The sequence below is a fragment of the Rhinoderma darwinii genome, chromosome 10 (genome assembly GCF_050947455.1).
Source record: "Rhinoderma darwinii isolate aRhiDar2 chromosome 10, aRhiDar2.hap1, whole genome shotgun sequence".
Taxonomy (NCBI): domain Eukaryota; kingdom Metazoa; phylum Chordata; class Amphibia; order Anura; family Rhinodermatidae; genus Rhinoderma; species Rhinoderma darwinii.
Window position 1 is genome coordinate 58,888,221 of NC_134696.1, and position 18,357 is coordinate 58,906,577.

General features: G+C 43.2%; 1 protein-coding gene across 1 annotated transcript in view; it reads left to right on the forward strand.

Annotated features, from left to right (window-relative positions):
- The window catches only part of PRKCG (protein kinase C gamma), a 565,988-nt gene that overhangs the window by 532,198 nt on the left and 15,433 nt on the right, over positions 1 to 18,357 (forward strand). Inside the window, exon 15 of the mRNA XM_075839972.1 lies at positions 11,061 to 11,141. Within this exon, the coding sequence (XP_075696087.1) occupies positions 11,061 to 11,141 (81 nt within the window). The remainder of the gene's footprint in view (positions 1 to 11,060; positions 11,142 to 18,357) is intronic.

The following is an 18,357-nucleotide window of genomic DNA, read 5'->3' on the forward strand; positions in this document are numbered from 1 at the left end:
TTTCATTCCCAGCCCAATTCAAATAAGATCTGTGAAAAAACTATGGGGTCAAAATGGTCACAACACCCATAAATGAATTCCTTGAGGGGTGTAGTTTCCAAAATGGGGTCATTTTTGGTGGGTTTCTATTGCTTTGATACCTCTGGGGCTCTGCAAATGCGACATGGCACCCGAAAACCAATCCAGCAAAATCTGGACTCCAAAGAACACACAGCGCTCCTTTCCTTCTGAGCCCTCCCATGGGCCCAAACGGCAATTTATCACCACAAATGGGGTATTGCCGCACTCAGGACAAATTGGGCAACAAAATGGAGTATTTTATTTCTTGTGAAAATAAGAATTTTTGAGCTAAAATGACATATTATTGGAAAAAATATATATTTTTTTAATTCCCAGCCCAATTCAAATAAGTTCTGTGAAGAAACTATGGAGTCTAAATGGTCACATTACCCATAAATGAATTCCTTGAGGGGTGTAGTTTCCAAAATGGGGTCACTTCTGGTTGGTTTCCATTGCTTTGATACCTCTGGGGCTCTGCAAATGCGACATGGCACCCGAAAACCAAACCAGCAAAATCTGTACTCCAAAGAACACACAGCGCTCCTTCCCTTCTGAGGCCTCCCATGGGCCCAAACGGCAGTTTATTGCCACAAATGGGGTATTGATGCACTCAGGAGAAATTGGGCAACAAAATTACATCTTATTGGAAAAAATGTCATTTTTTTAATGTCACAGCCCAATTGAAATAGGTGCTGTGAAAAAACTGTGTGGTCAAAATGCTAACAACAACCATAAATGAATTCCTTGAGGGGTGTAGTTTCCAAAATGGGGTCACTTTTGGTGGGTTTCCATTGCTTTGATACCTCTGAGGCTCTGCAAATGCGACATGGCACCCGAAAACCAATCCAACAAAATCTGGACTCAAACATATAGCGCTCCTTTCCTTCTGAGCCTTCCCATGGGCCCAAACGGCAGTTTATCACCACAAATGGGGTATTGCCACACTAAGGACAAATTGGGCAACAAAATGGGGTATTTTGTTCCCTGTGAAAATAAGAAATTTTGATCACAAATGACATTTTATTGGAAAAAATGACATTTTTTTCATTTCAGAGCCCAATTCAAATACGTGCTGTGAAAAAACTGTGCGGTCAAAATGGTAACAACAACCCTAAATGAATTCCTTGAGGGGTGTAGTTTCCAAAATGGGGTCACTATTGGGGGATTCCTACTGTTTTGACACCTCAACACCTCTTCAAACCTGGCATGCTGCCTAAAATATATTCTAATAAAAAAGAGGACTCAAAATGCACTAGGTGCTTCCTTGCTTCTAGGGCTTGTGTTTTAGTCCACGAGCGCAGTAGGGCCACATGTGGGACATTTCTAAAAACTGCAGAATCTGGACAATACATATTTAGTAGTGTTTCTCTGGTAAAACCTTCTGTGTTACAGAAAAAAAAATGAATAAAATTGAAATTCAGCAAGAAAAATGAAATTTGCAAATTTCACCTCCACTTTGCTTTAATTCCTGTGAAATGCCTGAAGGGTTAAAAAACTTTCTAACTACTGGTTTGAATACTTTGAGCGGTCTAGTTTTTAAAATGGGGTGTTTTATCAGGGTTTCTAATACATAGGCCCCACAAAGCCACTTCAGAACTCAAGAGGTACCTTAAAAAAAAGGCTTTTGAAATTTTCTTAAAAATATGAGAAATTGCTGTTTATGTTCTAAGCCTTGTAACGTCCAAGAAAAATAAAAGAATGTTCAAAAAACTATGCCAATCTAAAGTAGACATATGGGAAATGTGAACTAGTAACTATTTTGGGTGGTATAACCGTCTGTTTTACAAGCAGATGCATTTAAATTCTGAAAAATGCATTTTTTTCAAAATTTTCTCTAAATTTTGCAATTTTTCACCAATAAACACTGAATATATCAACCAAATTTTACCACGAACATGAAGCCCAATGTGTCACGAGAAAACAGTCTCAGAATAGCTTGGGTAGGTTTAAGCATTCCGACGTTATTACCACATAAAGTGAAATATGTCAGATTTGAAAAATGGGCTCTGAGCCTTAAGGCCAAAACTAGGCTGCGTCCTTAAGGGGTTAACCCTCTCAATTCCTGAAAACTGCTGGTGTTCCCTTGATGCACATGAAAAAAATGTCTAGATGCATTAGAAGGATTTCTAACTTCGGAATTAGTGGCTCCATTAAGATTTTCTCTAATTCTAACTTTAAGGGGGCGACTTGTGCACCCAATGTAAGATAAATCACAAAGAGTGCAGTTTATTTGGTATACTACATGCCGTGTGTTGCAATTAATGAATTTTTTAATCTTAAGTATAGTTCCCCGAATAGCTGAACTAACTTGTTGAATTTGATGTACATGATTGCAACACATACATATGTTTGCTCCACAACCATAGAAACCTTTGGACGAGAGCCAGGTGTTTTGTTTGAAGGAAAAATGTGTTAAACTAGGTGAGAGCATAGTACCCAAAGTAGGCGCTCTCCGAGAAGAAAATTTACATCCCGGCTCCAGGATGTGGCGCAAGCCTTCATCCTGAAAAAAGATTGGTAAGTATTTAGACACTATAGATCATATAGAATAGTACTTTTTGCTGTATGATGTAACAATCGCAGAAGCTGAACTGTTGTTATTTTTATATTTATATTTTATTTGTAATAACTCACAACGATTTCTGCCCTCACTTAAATTGATGGCCCTATGTAGGGTTCACTGGGGATAGCCTCGGTAGCTGACATTTCTACTCTTATTTACGGTTTTATAATTAGCATTTTTTCTGAGTGGCAAACCTCTTTAGTTATTACTACACACTGACAGATGTATTTCAAAAGTGAAGTATAATGAATTCATCCAGGAATCTGCACAAAGAGCAATGCAGCTTCCTGATCACTGTAGGTGTCCTATTCATATTTTGTCTTCTAATGATGTCCCACTGCGGAGCAAAGAAAGGTCAGGGAGCACATTTTCTTTGTCTGATAATTATAATTTCTGTGTTTGTATCATCTTCATTGTTTTACACTAGTTGTATAAAATGCAGTATAAATATATTAACAATTATTTTAAAACATAAAATATTACAATTGCTATTGAATCGTAGGTTATTAGAACAATCAAAATTATATACTGAAACCAATAGATTTCTTTAGCCTCCGTACTCATGACTACTGAAAACTGATATACATACAGAAAATTGACTTTACACCATTTTGCTAAACAAGGCTCATAATGTGCACAGGCAAAATAATCAATAAAAAAGAATAAAACAGAACGAGGAAGCTTTATTGCAGTCGTTCCTCATATGGCTAGTAAATAAGTTCTACATTCATGATTCATTATGAGATTACATAATACAATGGGCTCTTCTACATTATATAGATTGCTAATAAAACCCCTGCAGAATCTAATTACCTGCACTTTATGATTGTAGTGGAGGTGATAAAATTTTGCCTTTATGAAGAATGTAGAGGAAGAATGCCTGGCTATGGGATCTTATTTGAAGAGCATGCATATACTAATACAATCAGTGGCGTAACTACCGCCGTAGCAGCAGTAGCGGCTGCTACGGGGCCCGCGGCATGAGGGGGCCCGTGTCGCCCACCGGCACGGGCCCCCACCATGGCCGCAGGCTCCGCTAGCAGCCGCTATGGCTGCTACAGCGGGACGCCACTGAACAGTACGGCAGAGTAGGGAGGTATCTCCCCGCTCTGCCATTAAACAAAAGACATGTATCCCCTATCCACAGGACAGGGGATACATGTGTGATCGCTGGCAGCGATAGGGAGAACGGGGGACCGAAAGTCCCCTGAAGTTCTCCATCACAAACCACGGACTTCCGGGGTCTGTGTCGGCAGCTCCGGAAAAATGAATGGAGCGCCGGTCACGCTTGTGCGCATGCGTGACCAGCGCTCCTTTCATTTTTAGGGTATGTTCACACGGCGGGGGTCCGTAACGGCTGAAATTACGGGGATGTTTCAGCCTGTAAACATCCCCGTAATTTCAGCCGTACCGGCATGTGCAGGCGCTTGAACGCCGCGTCAAATACGGCCGTAATTAGCGCTGCTATTCATTGGAGTCAATGAATAGCGGCTCCAATTACGGCCAAAGAAGTGACAGGTCACTTCTTCTACGCGGGCGTCAATTTACGCGCCGTCATTATACGCCTCGTGTGAACAGACAAACGTCTGCCCATTGCTTTCAATGGGCAGATGTTTGTCAGCGCTATTGAGGCGCTATTTTCAGACGTAATTCGGGGCAAAAACGCCCGAATTACGTCCGTAAATAGGCCGTGTGAACATACCCTTAGTGAGCTGCCGACACAGACCCCGGAAGTCAGAGGTTAGTCATGGAGAACTTCAGGGGGACTTTCAGTCCCCCGTTCTCCCTATCAATGCCAGCCATCACACATGTATCCCCTATCCTGTGGATAGGGGGTACATGTCTTTTATTAGGTCTGTAAAGTCTTTATCACACTGTAGGTCGCATTTTTTTGGGAGGGGGGACGCTGTTGCCTACAGGGGGGGGGGGCTGTATGGCGTTTCCTACAGGGGGGCTGTATGGCGTTCCCTACAGGGGGGACGCTGTATGGCGCTCCCTACAGACCCCCCCTGTAGGGAACGCCATACAGACTCCCTGTAGGTAACGCCATACAGTCCCCCCTGTAGATAACGCCAGACAGCCCCCTCTGTAGGGAACGCCATACAGCCCCCCCGTAGATAACGCCATACAGTCCCCCCTCTAGATAACGCCATACAGTCCCCCCTATAGATAGCGCCATACAGCCCCCTCTGTAGATATCTACAAAGGGGGCTGTATGGCGTTATCTACAGGGGGGCTGTATGGCGTTATCAAAAGGGGGGTTTGTAAAAAAGGCACGATCTACAAGGGGGGGTTGTGTGACACCCGGGGGAGGGGGGGCCCCAGTCAGAAGTTTGCTATCGGGCCCAGTCTTTCCTAGTTACGCCCCTGAATACAATTATTGTGCTCTGCTCATATAAAGCTGCAGCAGGTTCTTCACTAAATATCACATGACTAATGAAGAAAGTATAAGGGTAGGGACACACAGGGCGGATACGCTGTGTAAATGTACACGACTTATACGTCCTGGAAACCGCAGGGAAACTAAATTGTGGTGCAGTGTTTCAGGCGGAATGTCCGCTGCGGAATTACTGCAGGAAAAAAAACCGTTAGGGAGAATTTACACGAGCGTGTGCGTTTTGCGCGTGCAAAAAACACGGCATTTTGTGCGCGCAAAATTCACTTAACAGCTCCGTGTGTCATCACCATATGATGTGCGGCTGCGTGATTTTCGCCCAGCCGCCATCATTATGACACTCTGTATGTTTGTAAACAGAAAAGCACGTGGTGCTTTTCTGTTTTCAATCATGCTTCTTACTGCTGTTGCGCGAATCACTCGCGTCCCACGGAAGAGCTTCCGTGTGGTACGCGTGATTTTCAAGCACCCATTGGCTTCAATGGGTGCGTGATGCGCGTACAGCGCAGAAATATAGGACATGTCGTGCGTTTCACGCAGCAGACACACGCGTGAATTTGTCATCCTTGTCCCACTTTTGATAGCAGCTTAGAGAAGCAGAATTTTAACTGTGCTTATATTGCAAAATGGAGCATTCCATTCTGTTTATTGATCCAGCTTTTCTGTATCCTTCCTACAGTGCAATGATTTGGAATAAGAAATTATTCAAATAGAATCAACAGCTCAATTACATGTTTTTATCAATCTTTTCATCTACCCTAGAATTGTATTTGCTTTTGCAGCTGCTGCTTGGCTTAGTAATCATTTAATAATGAATAAGTAGAAATGTCCTTATCTAAACTGAAACTTATACTCCATTTTCTACTACCAGGGGAACACCTTTACCATTATGAAATTTAAATTTCATCTGCCATGTAACTGACTACTTAAAGAGAACCTTTCACCTCCCCAGGAAAGACTTCACAAACCCTGTCTCACGTAAAATTATTTTTCTAACTCCCTCTGTTATTTACATATCGTTGCCGTTATATTTGGCGCCCAATATGTAAATAAGCCCCTGAACAGTCAATGGGGCGTTTCTAACTAAAAGGCAAGGGGCTGTGATGTCTCCACTCTGACACTGTCCAATCAGCTGCGGACAGTGTCAGGGCAGCTAGCGCTGTGCTCCCTTCCGCGAGAACACACACAGACTTGGTGTTTGTGCTGCAGATAGCATGCTCGCAAGGCCGTTCGCTCGCACACCATCGTCACCACTCCCGCCGCCACCTAACGAGAAGAGACAAGGAAAAGAAGCAGAGACGAGGAGAAGAAGGAGACGAGGAGGAGATCTACTTACATCCGTCGATGTGCGCGTGAACGGCCGTGCACGTGCGCGCCCACGTTATCTGCAGCACAACCACCAAGTCTGTGTGTGTTCTCGCGGGAGGGAGCACAGAGCTAGCCGCCCTGACACTGTCCGCAGCTGATTGGACAGTGTCAGAGTGGAGACATCACGCCCCCTTGCCTTTTAGTTAGTTAGAAACACCCCATTGACTGTTCAGGGGCTTATTTACATATCAGGCGCCAAATATAACGGCACCGATATGTAAATAACGGAGGGAGTTACAAAAATAATTTTACGTGAGACAGGGTTTGTGTGCCTTTCAGATAACATGCTGCACTCAGCTGCACATGTTTGGGGAGGTGAAAGGTTCTCTTTAACAAGCTATTATGTTAAAATCATGCAGAATTTTATGTAAATATCAAATATTAACACTTTGCTGTTTGTTCTGGGCTAAACCACAGCTAATTTTGTATGTGTACCATTTAAAACTGCACAATACCCCATCTCTACGGCCTTCTTCACATAAGGTTTTTGTCTGACTTTTGTAACTGCATGAAAAAACACGTAAAAATGCCAAGGTTTTTTAAATGAACATTGTTTTTTTACATACGTTTTGGGTGTTTTTTTTTCATTTTCTTTTTTTGGAGAAAAATAATCCAGAAAAAACACCAAACCTAGAACATGCTGCATTTTGATAAAGCTCAGCATAGAAATTTTAATTCTGTGAATGTTATATTTAGATAATAGCAAACTAAGACTTAGGCCTCACACACATAACCGCATCGGTTTTGTAGTCTGCAAAGCCACGGGTCCGTTACGATCCATCGGACCACAAAAAAAACCTTGTGCATATGTGTGTCAGGAGGACTCACGGATCCACAACAATTCACCAGTATTGGCAAATCCGGACCGTAAAATGACATGTCCTGAGTTTTCGCGATCCGGTCATGTTCATGAGGCCTTAGAGCTTTTAACACTCTTAGTAATGTCTTGGTAGCATGTTCCATCAAATCAACCGTCAAAGTCGGAAACCTCAGGAGAAGAATTTCTTGTCTGCTGTTTGTATCTTCGAGCTACTCAATGGCATAGTTATATATGCTGAAATAATCCTCTTTCTCTTCACATCATGTCAAAGAATGACGTCAGATTATTTCCCGATGTATACCTCCAAAGGAAGGCTTCCCTTGTATGCGAAAGTGGCATACGTCACCAATAAGATTCTGTTTTCAGTTTATTTTTGTTACGATACTGGAAAAAAAAATCATTAACCCCTTCCTGACATTTGTCGTAACTGTACAAGTCGAGAAAGGGGAGTATCGAGCGGACTAACGGGCTGAGCCTGACCCCTACCCAAAGCATGTCGGCTGTATATTACAACCAACACCTTACTGTTTCGGCCCTAAAGTAATGTCAAAAAATAAAATAAACGTATTTAGTTTCGCCATGTCCGTAAAAGTCTGAAGTATTACAATATAACATTATTTAACTGGCACAGTGAACACCGTAAAAACAAACAAATAACAGGACGGAATTGCTGGTTTTTGTTTACTTTACCTAGTCCAATAGTGGAATAAAAAGTGATTAAAAAGTCATATGCACCCCAAAATAGCACAATTAAAAACTACTTGCCCCGAAAAAAACCAAGCCCTTCCACAGATCCATAGACGGAATAATAAACAGTTATGGACTCAGAATATGGCGACACAAAACAATTGTTTTTCGGTCGAATTGTTTTTATTTTGTGAAAGTGGTAAAACATTAAAACATGTCAAAAGCAGGTTTTGTTCCATTCCACCCCACAAAGAATTGTTTTCAGTTTTTCAGTACGTTATATTGCACAATAAATGGTGACATTAAAAACGAAAACTCTGCCAGCAAAAGACATGTCAACGCAAATAAAAAGTTAGGCTCTTGGAGTCTGGGGAATTAGAAAAAAAATGTCTGCAGTGGGAAGGGGTTAAAGCCAAGTAGGGTCAAAGAATTTGCCTGAGCTTTTTACAGTGTGTTAAATTATTATATAACCATTATACATGTAAAGTGATGTCAGTCAGACAATTTTTACCATACCAATGAAGAAGGGCCCTGTAAAAGGACCCCTGACTACCCAGCCCTATTAATAGTAATGATATTATTTTCTGTGGCAAAGGTGCTGCTGGACCCCCTCAAGTTTTTGGGCCCGTGTGCATTTGCAATTTCTGCACCCCATGTTAGGAAACGTCCGTCCCTTTAAGATTACCATGACTACTAGCCTAGCTTCTGAGCGGTTCTGGTTTTAGTGTTGAGCCTATCCAATTTCTCTGTCTGTTTTCCTATCAGGTGTAAGGGTGGAGTAATTAAACCTGGGTTGCTTCTGTGTCTTTGCTTGTGAATTCCCTGGTTTCCTGTATTTGATCAAGCTACTGACTATCCCCTGTACCTTTTGGCTTTTGGCTTCCTGAAATTGGACCTCGGCTTGTCTCTGGATTACCCCTTGCTTTCTGATTTGGACTTTCTGTTCCCGGCTGGTTCTGACCTGTGCTATTCCTGACATCCCCTAGCTTTGTGAGTTGGATTATCTGTTTATCCTCTGGCTGTCTTGTTATCTGTTCTGGTTTTGCCTGCATTGCACCTCTTATCCAACACTGAACTCTGCTACAACATCCTGGGTTCTATGCAGCAAAAACCATCCTGCCTTGCGGTAGGCTCTGGCGAAAACCATAGAGTAGCCTTAGACTTTGTTGATCAGAGTTGTTACGGATTTGAGGTTGCAGATTTACTTGCTCGCTTGATCCTGACAGTCTCAAGCGGCCTTTTGGGGAATCTCTCATCTAGCAATTCCATAACACTGCCTATAGTAATGTCCCTAGCTATCATCCATCCATTCTCCCACTTATCAATAATCACAGGGCAATTGTTGCTCACAGATTGGATATCAACATTATAAGTATCATCCCGAAGGAAGAAAATAAAACCTGGATTGCACATCCACTTGCTATACTTGATCTATTGCGGCTCAGCAAAATTAAAATTTTTTACAAACATGAGATTCTTAGTAAACATTTTCATCAAACTGTATAAGCTCACCGGCCACTTCCTGGTGACCTCTTTCAAGTGTGTCTCTACTCTACCAAGTATAGTATCGAATGGCAACCAGTGCCGCAGAAACAAAGCACCTGTAGAGGGTGCAACCCAGGAGACCAACAGCACCCATACTGCCAATCTAAGCCACCTTGGTGCTGGACCACGTCCCCCACAATTACAGCACCACATCAGCAAAAAATCACCACACAACACTACCAAAAAATTAACAGATGGAAAAAAACTCACCTTTCCTTGTAGTCTCAGGTGCCAAACTGAGAACAATGAAGTAGAAACCCTTATGCAATCTCCTGATATTTAAAAACACCAGGGACAAATGCGGAGTGCTGGTACCAGTAAAAAAGACAAACTATATATATCCGCAAGGGAGAAAAGAAAATTATTGTGATTATTAGTATAATAATTTCATACAACTATTGTGAAATAATTGAAAATGTCTAAGGCCTCATGCACACGAACGTAAAAACGGTTGGTGATTACGGGCCCATAGAGTTCTATTGGCTATGGGTACCTTCCCATTTGCTTACGGGAAGGTGCCCGTGCCGTTGAAAAATATGGAACATGTCCTATTTCAGGGTGGCTACGTGTGTGCACCCTTAATTACGGGAGTGTTGCTAGGCGATGTCAGGGGATAGTCACTGTCCAGGGTGCTGAAAGAGTTAACTGATCGGCAGTAACTCTTTAAGCACCCGGAACAGTGACTACCGCTGGAGTTAATAGTATTAAAAGTTTACTTACCTGCATCTTCCTCCAGTCCGGCCTCCCGGGATGACGTTTCATCCCATGTGACCGCTGCAGCCAATCACAGGCTGCAGCGGTCACATGGACTGCGCGTCATCCAGGGAGGTCGGACTGGATGTCAAAAGAGGGGCGCGTCACCAAGACAAAGGCCGGGGTATGTATGAACTTATTTTACTTACAATCGCTGCGTTCCGCTGTGGCAACTCTGCCCGAAATTGCTGCCCCTTCTCTCTATCACCACTGATAGGGAGAAGTGGCTGCCGATTAGTGCAATGCAATTTTGCAGAGAAAACGGCTCCGTAAATATGGGTGGAATACTGGTGACAACGGGCCCGTATTTACGGACACGGGTCCGTAAATACTGGTGGAATATGGATCGAATACGTGTGACAAAGTACCCGTATTTACACCAGTATTTACGGGAGGAAAAAATACGTTTGTGCGCATGATGCCTTACCAAGTTGTTTTCTATAAAGACCATTTGATTCTTCTTTCTCCTCTTTCTAACATTTGGAACATTAGGCTACCTTACTTTTCAGTGTTTTTGGTTATAGTCCGCATATTAGAACCACCAATGACTGTTCTGGAGATAAATCCATAAAGTGTTAAGTTTCTAATAAAGAAGACGTGCTGTCTCCATATAAAACCACATTGATCATCAAGTAAAGTACTTGTTTAAGGAGTCTTAAAACTGTAATGGGATATGTATTAATTTGCCCAGGTATAATAGAATGGGCCTTGTTTAAATTATTTTTATTTTATTTTATATTCACCCTCCTTAGAAGGAGGAAGCAGGTAAACATAGTGCAGTCATTTCTTAGCAGTAATGGAGATAATATCTGTGCACCATTTAGAAGCTTGTGTTGACTCCATCATCCTATAATGTGCATTCTTTCCAGATTATTGCCTATCAGCCTTATGGGAAGTCAGTGGATTGGTGGTCCTATGGGGTTTTACTGTATGAAATGCTGGCAGGACAGGTAAGTGATTTTCACAATGACAATAAAAATGTATTGTCAAATTCTTATAATTATTTAATTTCAAAACATCAATTAACATTCATGGCCTTGTACATATAAAGTACAGAGGGATTTAAACACATAACAGGAAAAAAAAATTCAAAGACAAGCAATAAACATGATTTTACTGAGTGCCAGACTGGCATAGAAGGAGTGAGGGCCCAGCCCATGAGGGCTTATAATCTACAGGGAAGGGGAAGAGACGTTAGGTGAGTGTAGAACCTGCTCATATGGTAGTATAGTAGTGGCACCGTTATTATAGATAATAAGATTTTCTGAAGAGGTGAGTTTTCAGGTTGCTTTTGAAAGTTTGGCTGGTGGGAGACAGTCTGATGTGCTGGGACAGCGATTCCCAAAGTATGGGGATTGGACAGGAGAAAGCTAATGACGGGTGGAGCAGACAAGCAGGTGTAGTCAAAATGAAAATATAGAAGGTGGTTTTGTGAGGACCAGAGATTGTGAGTGTGGGGACGTATTGAGAGATTAGGGCAGAGATGTATGGAGGGGACAGGTTGTGGCACAAACTGTACACAGTACATAGTATACTACTTCTTCTCAATGAATTAGAATATCATCAAAAAGTTAATTTATTTCAGTAATTAAATTCAAAAAGTGAAACTCATATATTATATAGATTCATTACACACAGAATGATCTATTTCCAGCATTTTTTTCTTTTAATGTTGATGATTATGGCTAACAGTTAATGAAAACCCAAAATTTAATGTCTCAGAAAATTAGAATATTATATAAGCCCAATTTAAAAAATGATTTCTAATATCGAAATGTTGGTCTACTGAAAAGTATGTACAGTATATGCCCTCAATACTTGTGTTGGGGTGCCTTTTGCATGAATTACTACATCAATGCGGCGTGGCATGGAGGCGATCAGCCTGTGGCACTGCTGAGGTGTTATGGATGCCCAGGTTGCTTTGATAGCGGCCTTCAGCTCATCTGCATTGTTGGGTCTGGTGTCTCTCATCCTCCTCTTGACAATATACAATAGATTCTCTATGGGATTTAGGTAAGGCGAGTTTGCTGGCCAATCAAGCGCAGCGATACTATGGTTATTAAACCAGGTATTGGTATTTTTGGCAGTGTGGGCAGGTGCCAAGTCCTGTGGAAAATGAAATCAGCATCTCCATAAAGCTTGTCAGTAGAGGGAAGCATGAAGTGCTCTAAAATTTCCTGCTAGACAGCTTCGTTGACTTGATATAACACAGTGGACCAACACTGTTACTCAGTGGTCCAAAGTCCTGTTTTCAGATGAAAGTAAATTTTGCATTTCATTTGGAAATCAGGGTCCCAGAGTCTGGAGGAGGAGTGGAGAGGCATCAATCCAAGTTGCTTGCGGTCCAGTTTGAAGTTTCCACAGTCAGTGATGATTTGGGGAGCCACGTCATCTGCTGGTGTTGGTCCACTGTGTTATATTAAGTCCAGAGTGAACGCAGCCGTCTACCAGTAAATTTTCGAGCACTTCACGCTTCCCTCTGCTGACAAGCTTTATGGAGATGCTGATTTCATTTTCCAGCAGGACTTGGCACCTGCTCACACTGCCAATAACTGGTTTAATAACCACAGTATCACTGTGCTTGATTGGCCAGCAAAACTCGCCTGACCTAAACCCCATAGAGAATCTATAGGGTATTGTCAAGAGGAAGATGAGAGACACTAGACACAACAATGTAGTGAAGGCCACTATCAAAGCAACCTGGGCTTCCATAACGCCTCAGCAGTGCCACAGGTTGATCACCTCCATGCCACGCCGCATTGGTGCAGTAATTCATGCAAAAGGAGCCCGACCAAGTATTGAGTGCATATACTGTATGTACTTTTCAGTAGGCCAACAGTTCGGTATTAAAAATAATTTTTGAAATTGGGCTTATATAATATTCTAATTTTCTGAGTCACTAAATTTTGGGTTTTCATTAACTGTTAGCCATAATCATCAACATTAAAAGAAAAAAAAAACTGGGGGCGTGGCCTGGATGCTGACTGTGGCGGACGCTTGATTCGGAGCTCCGTCCTCAGACCTCTAAGCGACACTAAATAAGCGACAGAAAGCCGACTTACCTGACTTATACCGGAGTCCCGGAGTGCAGGCGAGATGATGACCAGGAAGAGGGGCAATAAAACCGGCCCGAAGCGTCTGACGGACTTCTTCTCCACCCGCAGCATGAGGCGGGAAGAGATCCAAGATGGCGCCGGCGAGACTTCTCCAGGAGACTCCAGCGCCTGTGGCAGAGGCTCCGGACCAGCTTCTCCTGCAGCTTCTCTGGGTGAGTCACCACACACTCCGGTGTGCCCCAGACAGAGATCTAAGGAGAGAGAAGGAGATGGGGTACTTGCAACTAGCCATGGGCCAATATCGCATGCTGACAGGGAAGAAGATCAGAGGCTGGAAAGAGAGGAAGACGGGCATATAGCAAACCCTGACAGACAGAGTCTAGGGGTTTTGGAGGAAGGGGCTGCAGGGGACGGTGACCCCATATCTAATCTGCCCACCACAGATCAGGTGGCGTCAGAGAAGTTTATTAAGGACATTGTAATGGCGCTCAGAGGATCTTTGCAGCAGGATATGGCCAAAATCACTGCCAAACTAAATACCTCCATAGAAGATCTAGGTACTAGAGTGGATCACGTGGAAAACAAGATGGGTGATTTCACACAGGCCCATAATGATCTGGTGGATGCGCACTATGTGTTAGAAGAGGAGGTGGAAGCTATAAAAAATAAAATGGCGGATATGGAGGACCGAAACAGACGGAACAATGTTAAGTTTCGAGGCATTCCGGAATCGGTGGCACAAGCAGATCTTCAGGGGTATCTCCAGAAGCTGATTAAAACCTTATTACCCGACACCCATCCTCCGGATTGGATTATTGATCGTGCTCACCGTCTGCCTAAACCCAAAGCTTTGCCGGCGGACATACCACGTGACGTGATCTCCCGCATTCATTTTTATCATGTCAAGGAGGCCTTGATGTTCGCTGCGCGGAAAAGGCAGCCCTTACCAGATCCATTTGGAGGGGTCCACTTATATGCGGATTTCTCGCAAGCTACGCTCCAAGCAAGGAGGGCCTTCTCTCCGGTAACCCTGGTACTTCGGAATCAGAAAATACCTTATAAGTGGGGCTTCCCTACGAAGCTGTTGATAAGGAAAGATGAGCGCACCCATGTATTGTTTAAACCTGCTGATGGAGAAAAATTGATGTCAGACTGGGGGTTCCTGCTCCCGGGTCCACAGCGGAAAATATCTCCTAGGGGACCGGCGAGGATCTCCCCAGAGTGGTCAAGGAGCACAGATACTAGATGAAAGACTGGCTTTATTGGCTAAACGAGAGGTCGAGTCTCATCTAGCCGAACTTTCACCCCCGAAACCTTTACGGGATCGCCAAGGTCGATGGGATCCTACTGGAACTGTTCCTGGTTCCGGAGAATGTTGTTCTTCAAAAAAGAATGCATTTTTTTATGTTTCTGTTTTTCCCGGTTGTCTTCCCGGTTGTTTTATCCAAGCAGCTTTTTCAAGAATATCCTTTTCAGTACAGTCCAAAGATGTAATGTAAAAATGATTCAGTGCCTTATGTATGTTATATCGCAGCTTTGTAATAGGGATTATGGCGGTTAAAATAATGTCTCTTAATGTCAAAGGTCTAAATAGCCCTTTCAAAAGGTCGTCAGCCTGGAAGGAGGCTTTGAAATCTGGGGCAGACATTATGTGTCTGCAGGAAACGCATTTTCAGCAATCGAATTGTCCGGCCTTTACAAATGCTAAATTTCCTCATGTTTTTATGTCTAATGCGGGGAAAAAAAAGGCGGGAGTTTTGATAGCTATCAGAGATACGATAGATTTTAAATTGGTGGACTCCCGGGTGGATGAGGGGGGGAGATTTCTTGCTCTGATATGCTCCATTAATGATACCCTAGTCACACTAGTCAATATATATGCTCCTAATGTCTCTCAGATTAGATTTCTAAACAAAACCATAAAGAAAGTTCGCAAAATCCAACAGGGACAGCTTATTTTCTGTGGAGATTTCAATATCATTCCAGACAGAGTTTTGGACTCTACCAGTAGGAGCAAGAGGTCTCTCCCTACTTTGTCAGGGTGGATTCAGCAACAAGACATATATGATGTGTTTAGATGTCACAATGCTTCGACAAGAGAGTTCTCCTTTTACTCGCCTTGTCACCATACTTTCTCTAGGATAGACTTGTTTTTGGTAGATAAGTGGTTGCTGAATTCGGTGATAAAAGCTGAGGTGGGAGACATTACGTGGTCGGACCATGCTCCGGTCTCCATGCAGGTAGCGTTGTCACCCTGGAGTCGCCCGCATAGGTCATGGAGGAACAATACTTTTCTGATGGCCTTGACCCAGTATAGAGGGCGTATTTCCTCCCAGATAAAGGACTATTTTGACCTAAACGATTCACCGGACATAGACCCATTTGTGCTGTGGAACGCCCATAAGGCGGTGATACGCGGGCTGTTGATCCAACAAAGCTCTCATTATAAAAAGCAAAAACAGCTGAACACAGACCGCATACTAGCACAGATTAAATCCCTGGAGATGCAACAGCAATCCTCCCCGTCTTTTACGGTTCACGATGCTCTGACTAAACTAAGACGGGAATTGAGAGAAGTACTGAATGCAGACTTTGATAAAAGTTTGACCTTCCTTCGCATGACATACTACACCTCACACAATAAGGCGAGTAAATATATGGCAAACAGGGTGAAACAAAGACGGCAGAAGTCGAGGATACCGTTTTTGATAGCGGAAGGAAGTGAGCCAAAAATCTCGAATCCCCAAGGGATAGCGGATAGGTTTAGCCAGTTCTACTCCAAATTATACAACTTGCGGGGAGACCCCAGTATAGTGCCACCTACAGCAGAGGCAATAGATAGATTTCTAGATCAGATTCAGTTGCCAAAAATAACTTCTCTTCAACTAGAGCAGCTAAACGCTCCTATTTTACCAGGCGAAGTGTCCAAAGTTATAAAATTAGTTAAACTAGGTAAAGCCCCGGGGCCGGATGGGTTTTCATCCGAATATTACAAATTTAACGAATCTATTTTGACCCCTTACCTAGCTCGTATTTTTAATGTAGCTATAGAGAGGGGGAGCCTCCCGGCCGAGATGTTGCAGGCTACTATTGTAACAATACCTAAACAGGGGAAATCCCCGACTATCCCAGCCAATTTCCGACCCATCTCATTGTTAAATTGCGACACAAAGCTTTATGCAAAAATATTGGCCCAACGTCTTTTGACAATACTCCCCACAGTGATTCATAACGATCAAGTGGGATTCACTAAGGGGAGACAGGCGCCAGATGGCACAAGGCGCATTATAAATCTAATTTCCAGGGTGGAGGCAAGTCGAACGCCCTCTGTTCTCCTTACTCTGGATGCAGAAAAGGCGTTCGATAGGATACACTGGGGATTTGCCTTTGAAACTATGAGGAGATTTGGTTTTTCGGGAGCTATCCTAGGAGCAATCGGGGCCCTGTACTCTGCACCTTCAGCCCGGGTGTTGGCTAATGGGATGCTGTCTGAGCCATTTAGTATCACCAATGGAACAAGGCAGGGCTGCCCATTATCTCCTCTGCTCTTCACTATGGTAATGGAGCCGATGGCGGAACTGATACGGATGGATATGGGGGTGCGGGGAATCTCTGTAGGACATAGACAGCATAAGATTGGATTGTTTGCGGACGATGTCATACTGACCCTCACAGAACCATTGTCCTCTCTCCGCAGAGTAGCAGAGATTTTAGCACAATTTGGCAACGTGTCTTATTATAAAGTTAATGCCTCCAAGTCTCAGATATTGGGAGTGGCCATACCATGGACACTGCGAAAAGATATACAGAGGGAGTTTCCGTTTGGCTGGGAGGAGATGTCGATCCCTTATTTAGGCATAAAATTGTGCTCGCCAACATCTAAATTGGCTCATATTAATGTTCTTTCTCTTCAGGATAAATTGCAAGACGAATTAAAGCGTTTGTCAGATACGGAACCATCCTGGATGGGCAGAATAATCCTGTATAAAATGCTTATTCTCCCCAAAATACTCTATGTGTTTAGGACAGTGGTGGCGCCTGTACCGGCTTTTATTCTCCGTAAGTTACAAGATCAGTTGATGCGGTTTATATGGAAAAACAAGAAACCTCGGGTAGCCAGACAAAGTCTATACATACATAGACAGAGAGGAGGGATGGGAGTACCGAACCTAGAGGCCTACCATAAGGCCATAGTGTTACGACAATTGCGATACTGGTGCACTGCATCCTCTGACTCTAGTTGGCCGACGATTGAGCAACACTTGATAGGGGATATTCCCCTGACCTCGCTACTATTAGCTCATGCAAAGTTTCCAAGGAAGGTACTTCCTAAATTTCCTACAGTAAAAGTATCGTTACAAGCATGGAGACATATCCTGACAGGGACACCCTCCTCTAATCCGGGGTACAAACTCTTTTTACCAATAGATGCTCTTGAACTGTTAATTCCTGATCTGAATCTACGTAACTGGGTCAGGTTAGGAGTGACAACGCTGGCAGATCTTTATGGAGAAGATAGCATTAAACCTTTCTCAGAATTAAGAGAAGAATTTGCCTTGGCTCATTCCGAATTCTTTAAATACTTGCAGATTCGACATCTCCTCCCGACAAGGGAACACGCACAGGTTTGCATCCCCTCTAAGATACATCATCTGCTATTCGAGACATCAGTCATAGAATCTAGCTTAACAAAGTCCTTCTATGAAGAACTATTGGGAGATATGATGATGGCCAAAAATAAATATGTGCTACAATGGGAGAGGGATTTGGGATCTACTTATACCATAGAGGATTGGTCCAGGGCCATTAAGTGGACGTTAAGGTCCACCGTGAACTCGAACCTCCTGGTAGTATATCATAAGCTGGTGTTACGATGGTATTATACCCCCCTTCAGATCTCCAAGATATACCCAGGGGCTAACGCGGAGTGCTGGAGGGGGTGTGGAGGACTGGGGACCTTATATCATATATTTTGGGAATGTCCCATTATCGCTCCGGTGTGGGTTTCAGTGTTCAATCTGGCCTCCAGACTGTTGGAGGTTCAAGTGACACCAAATGCAGATCTAGCCCTTTTGTCTCTAAATATGGGAATAATTTCACCAGAAGATAG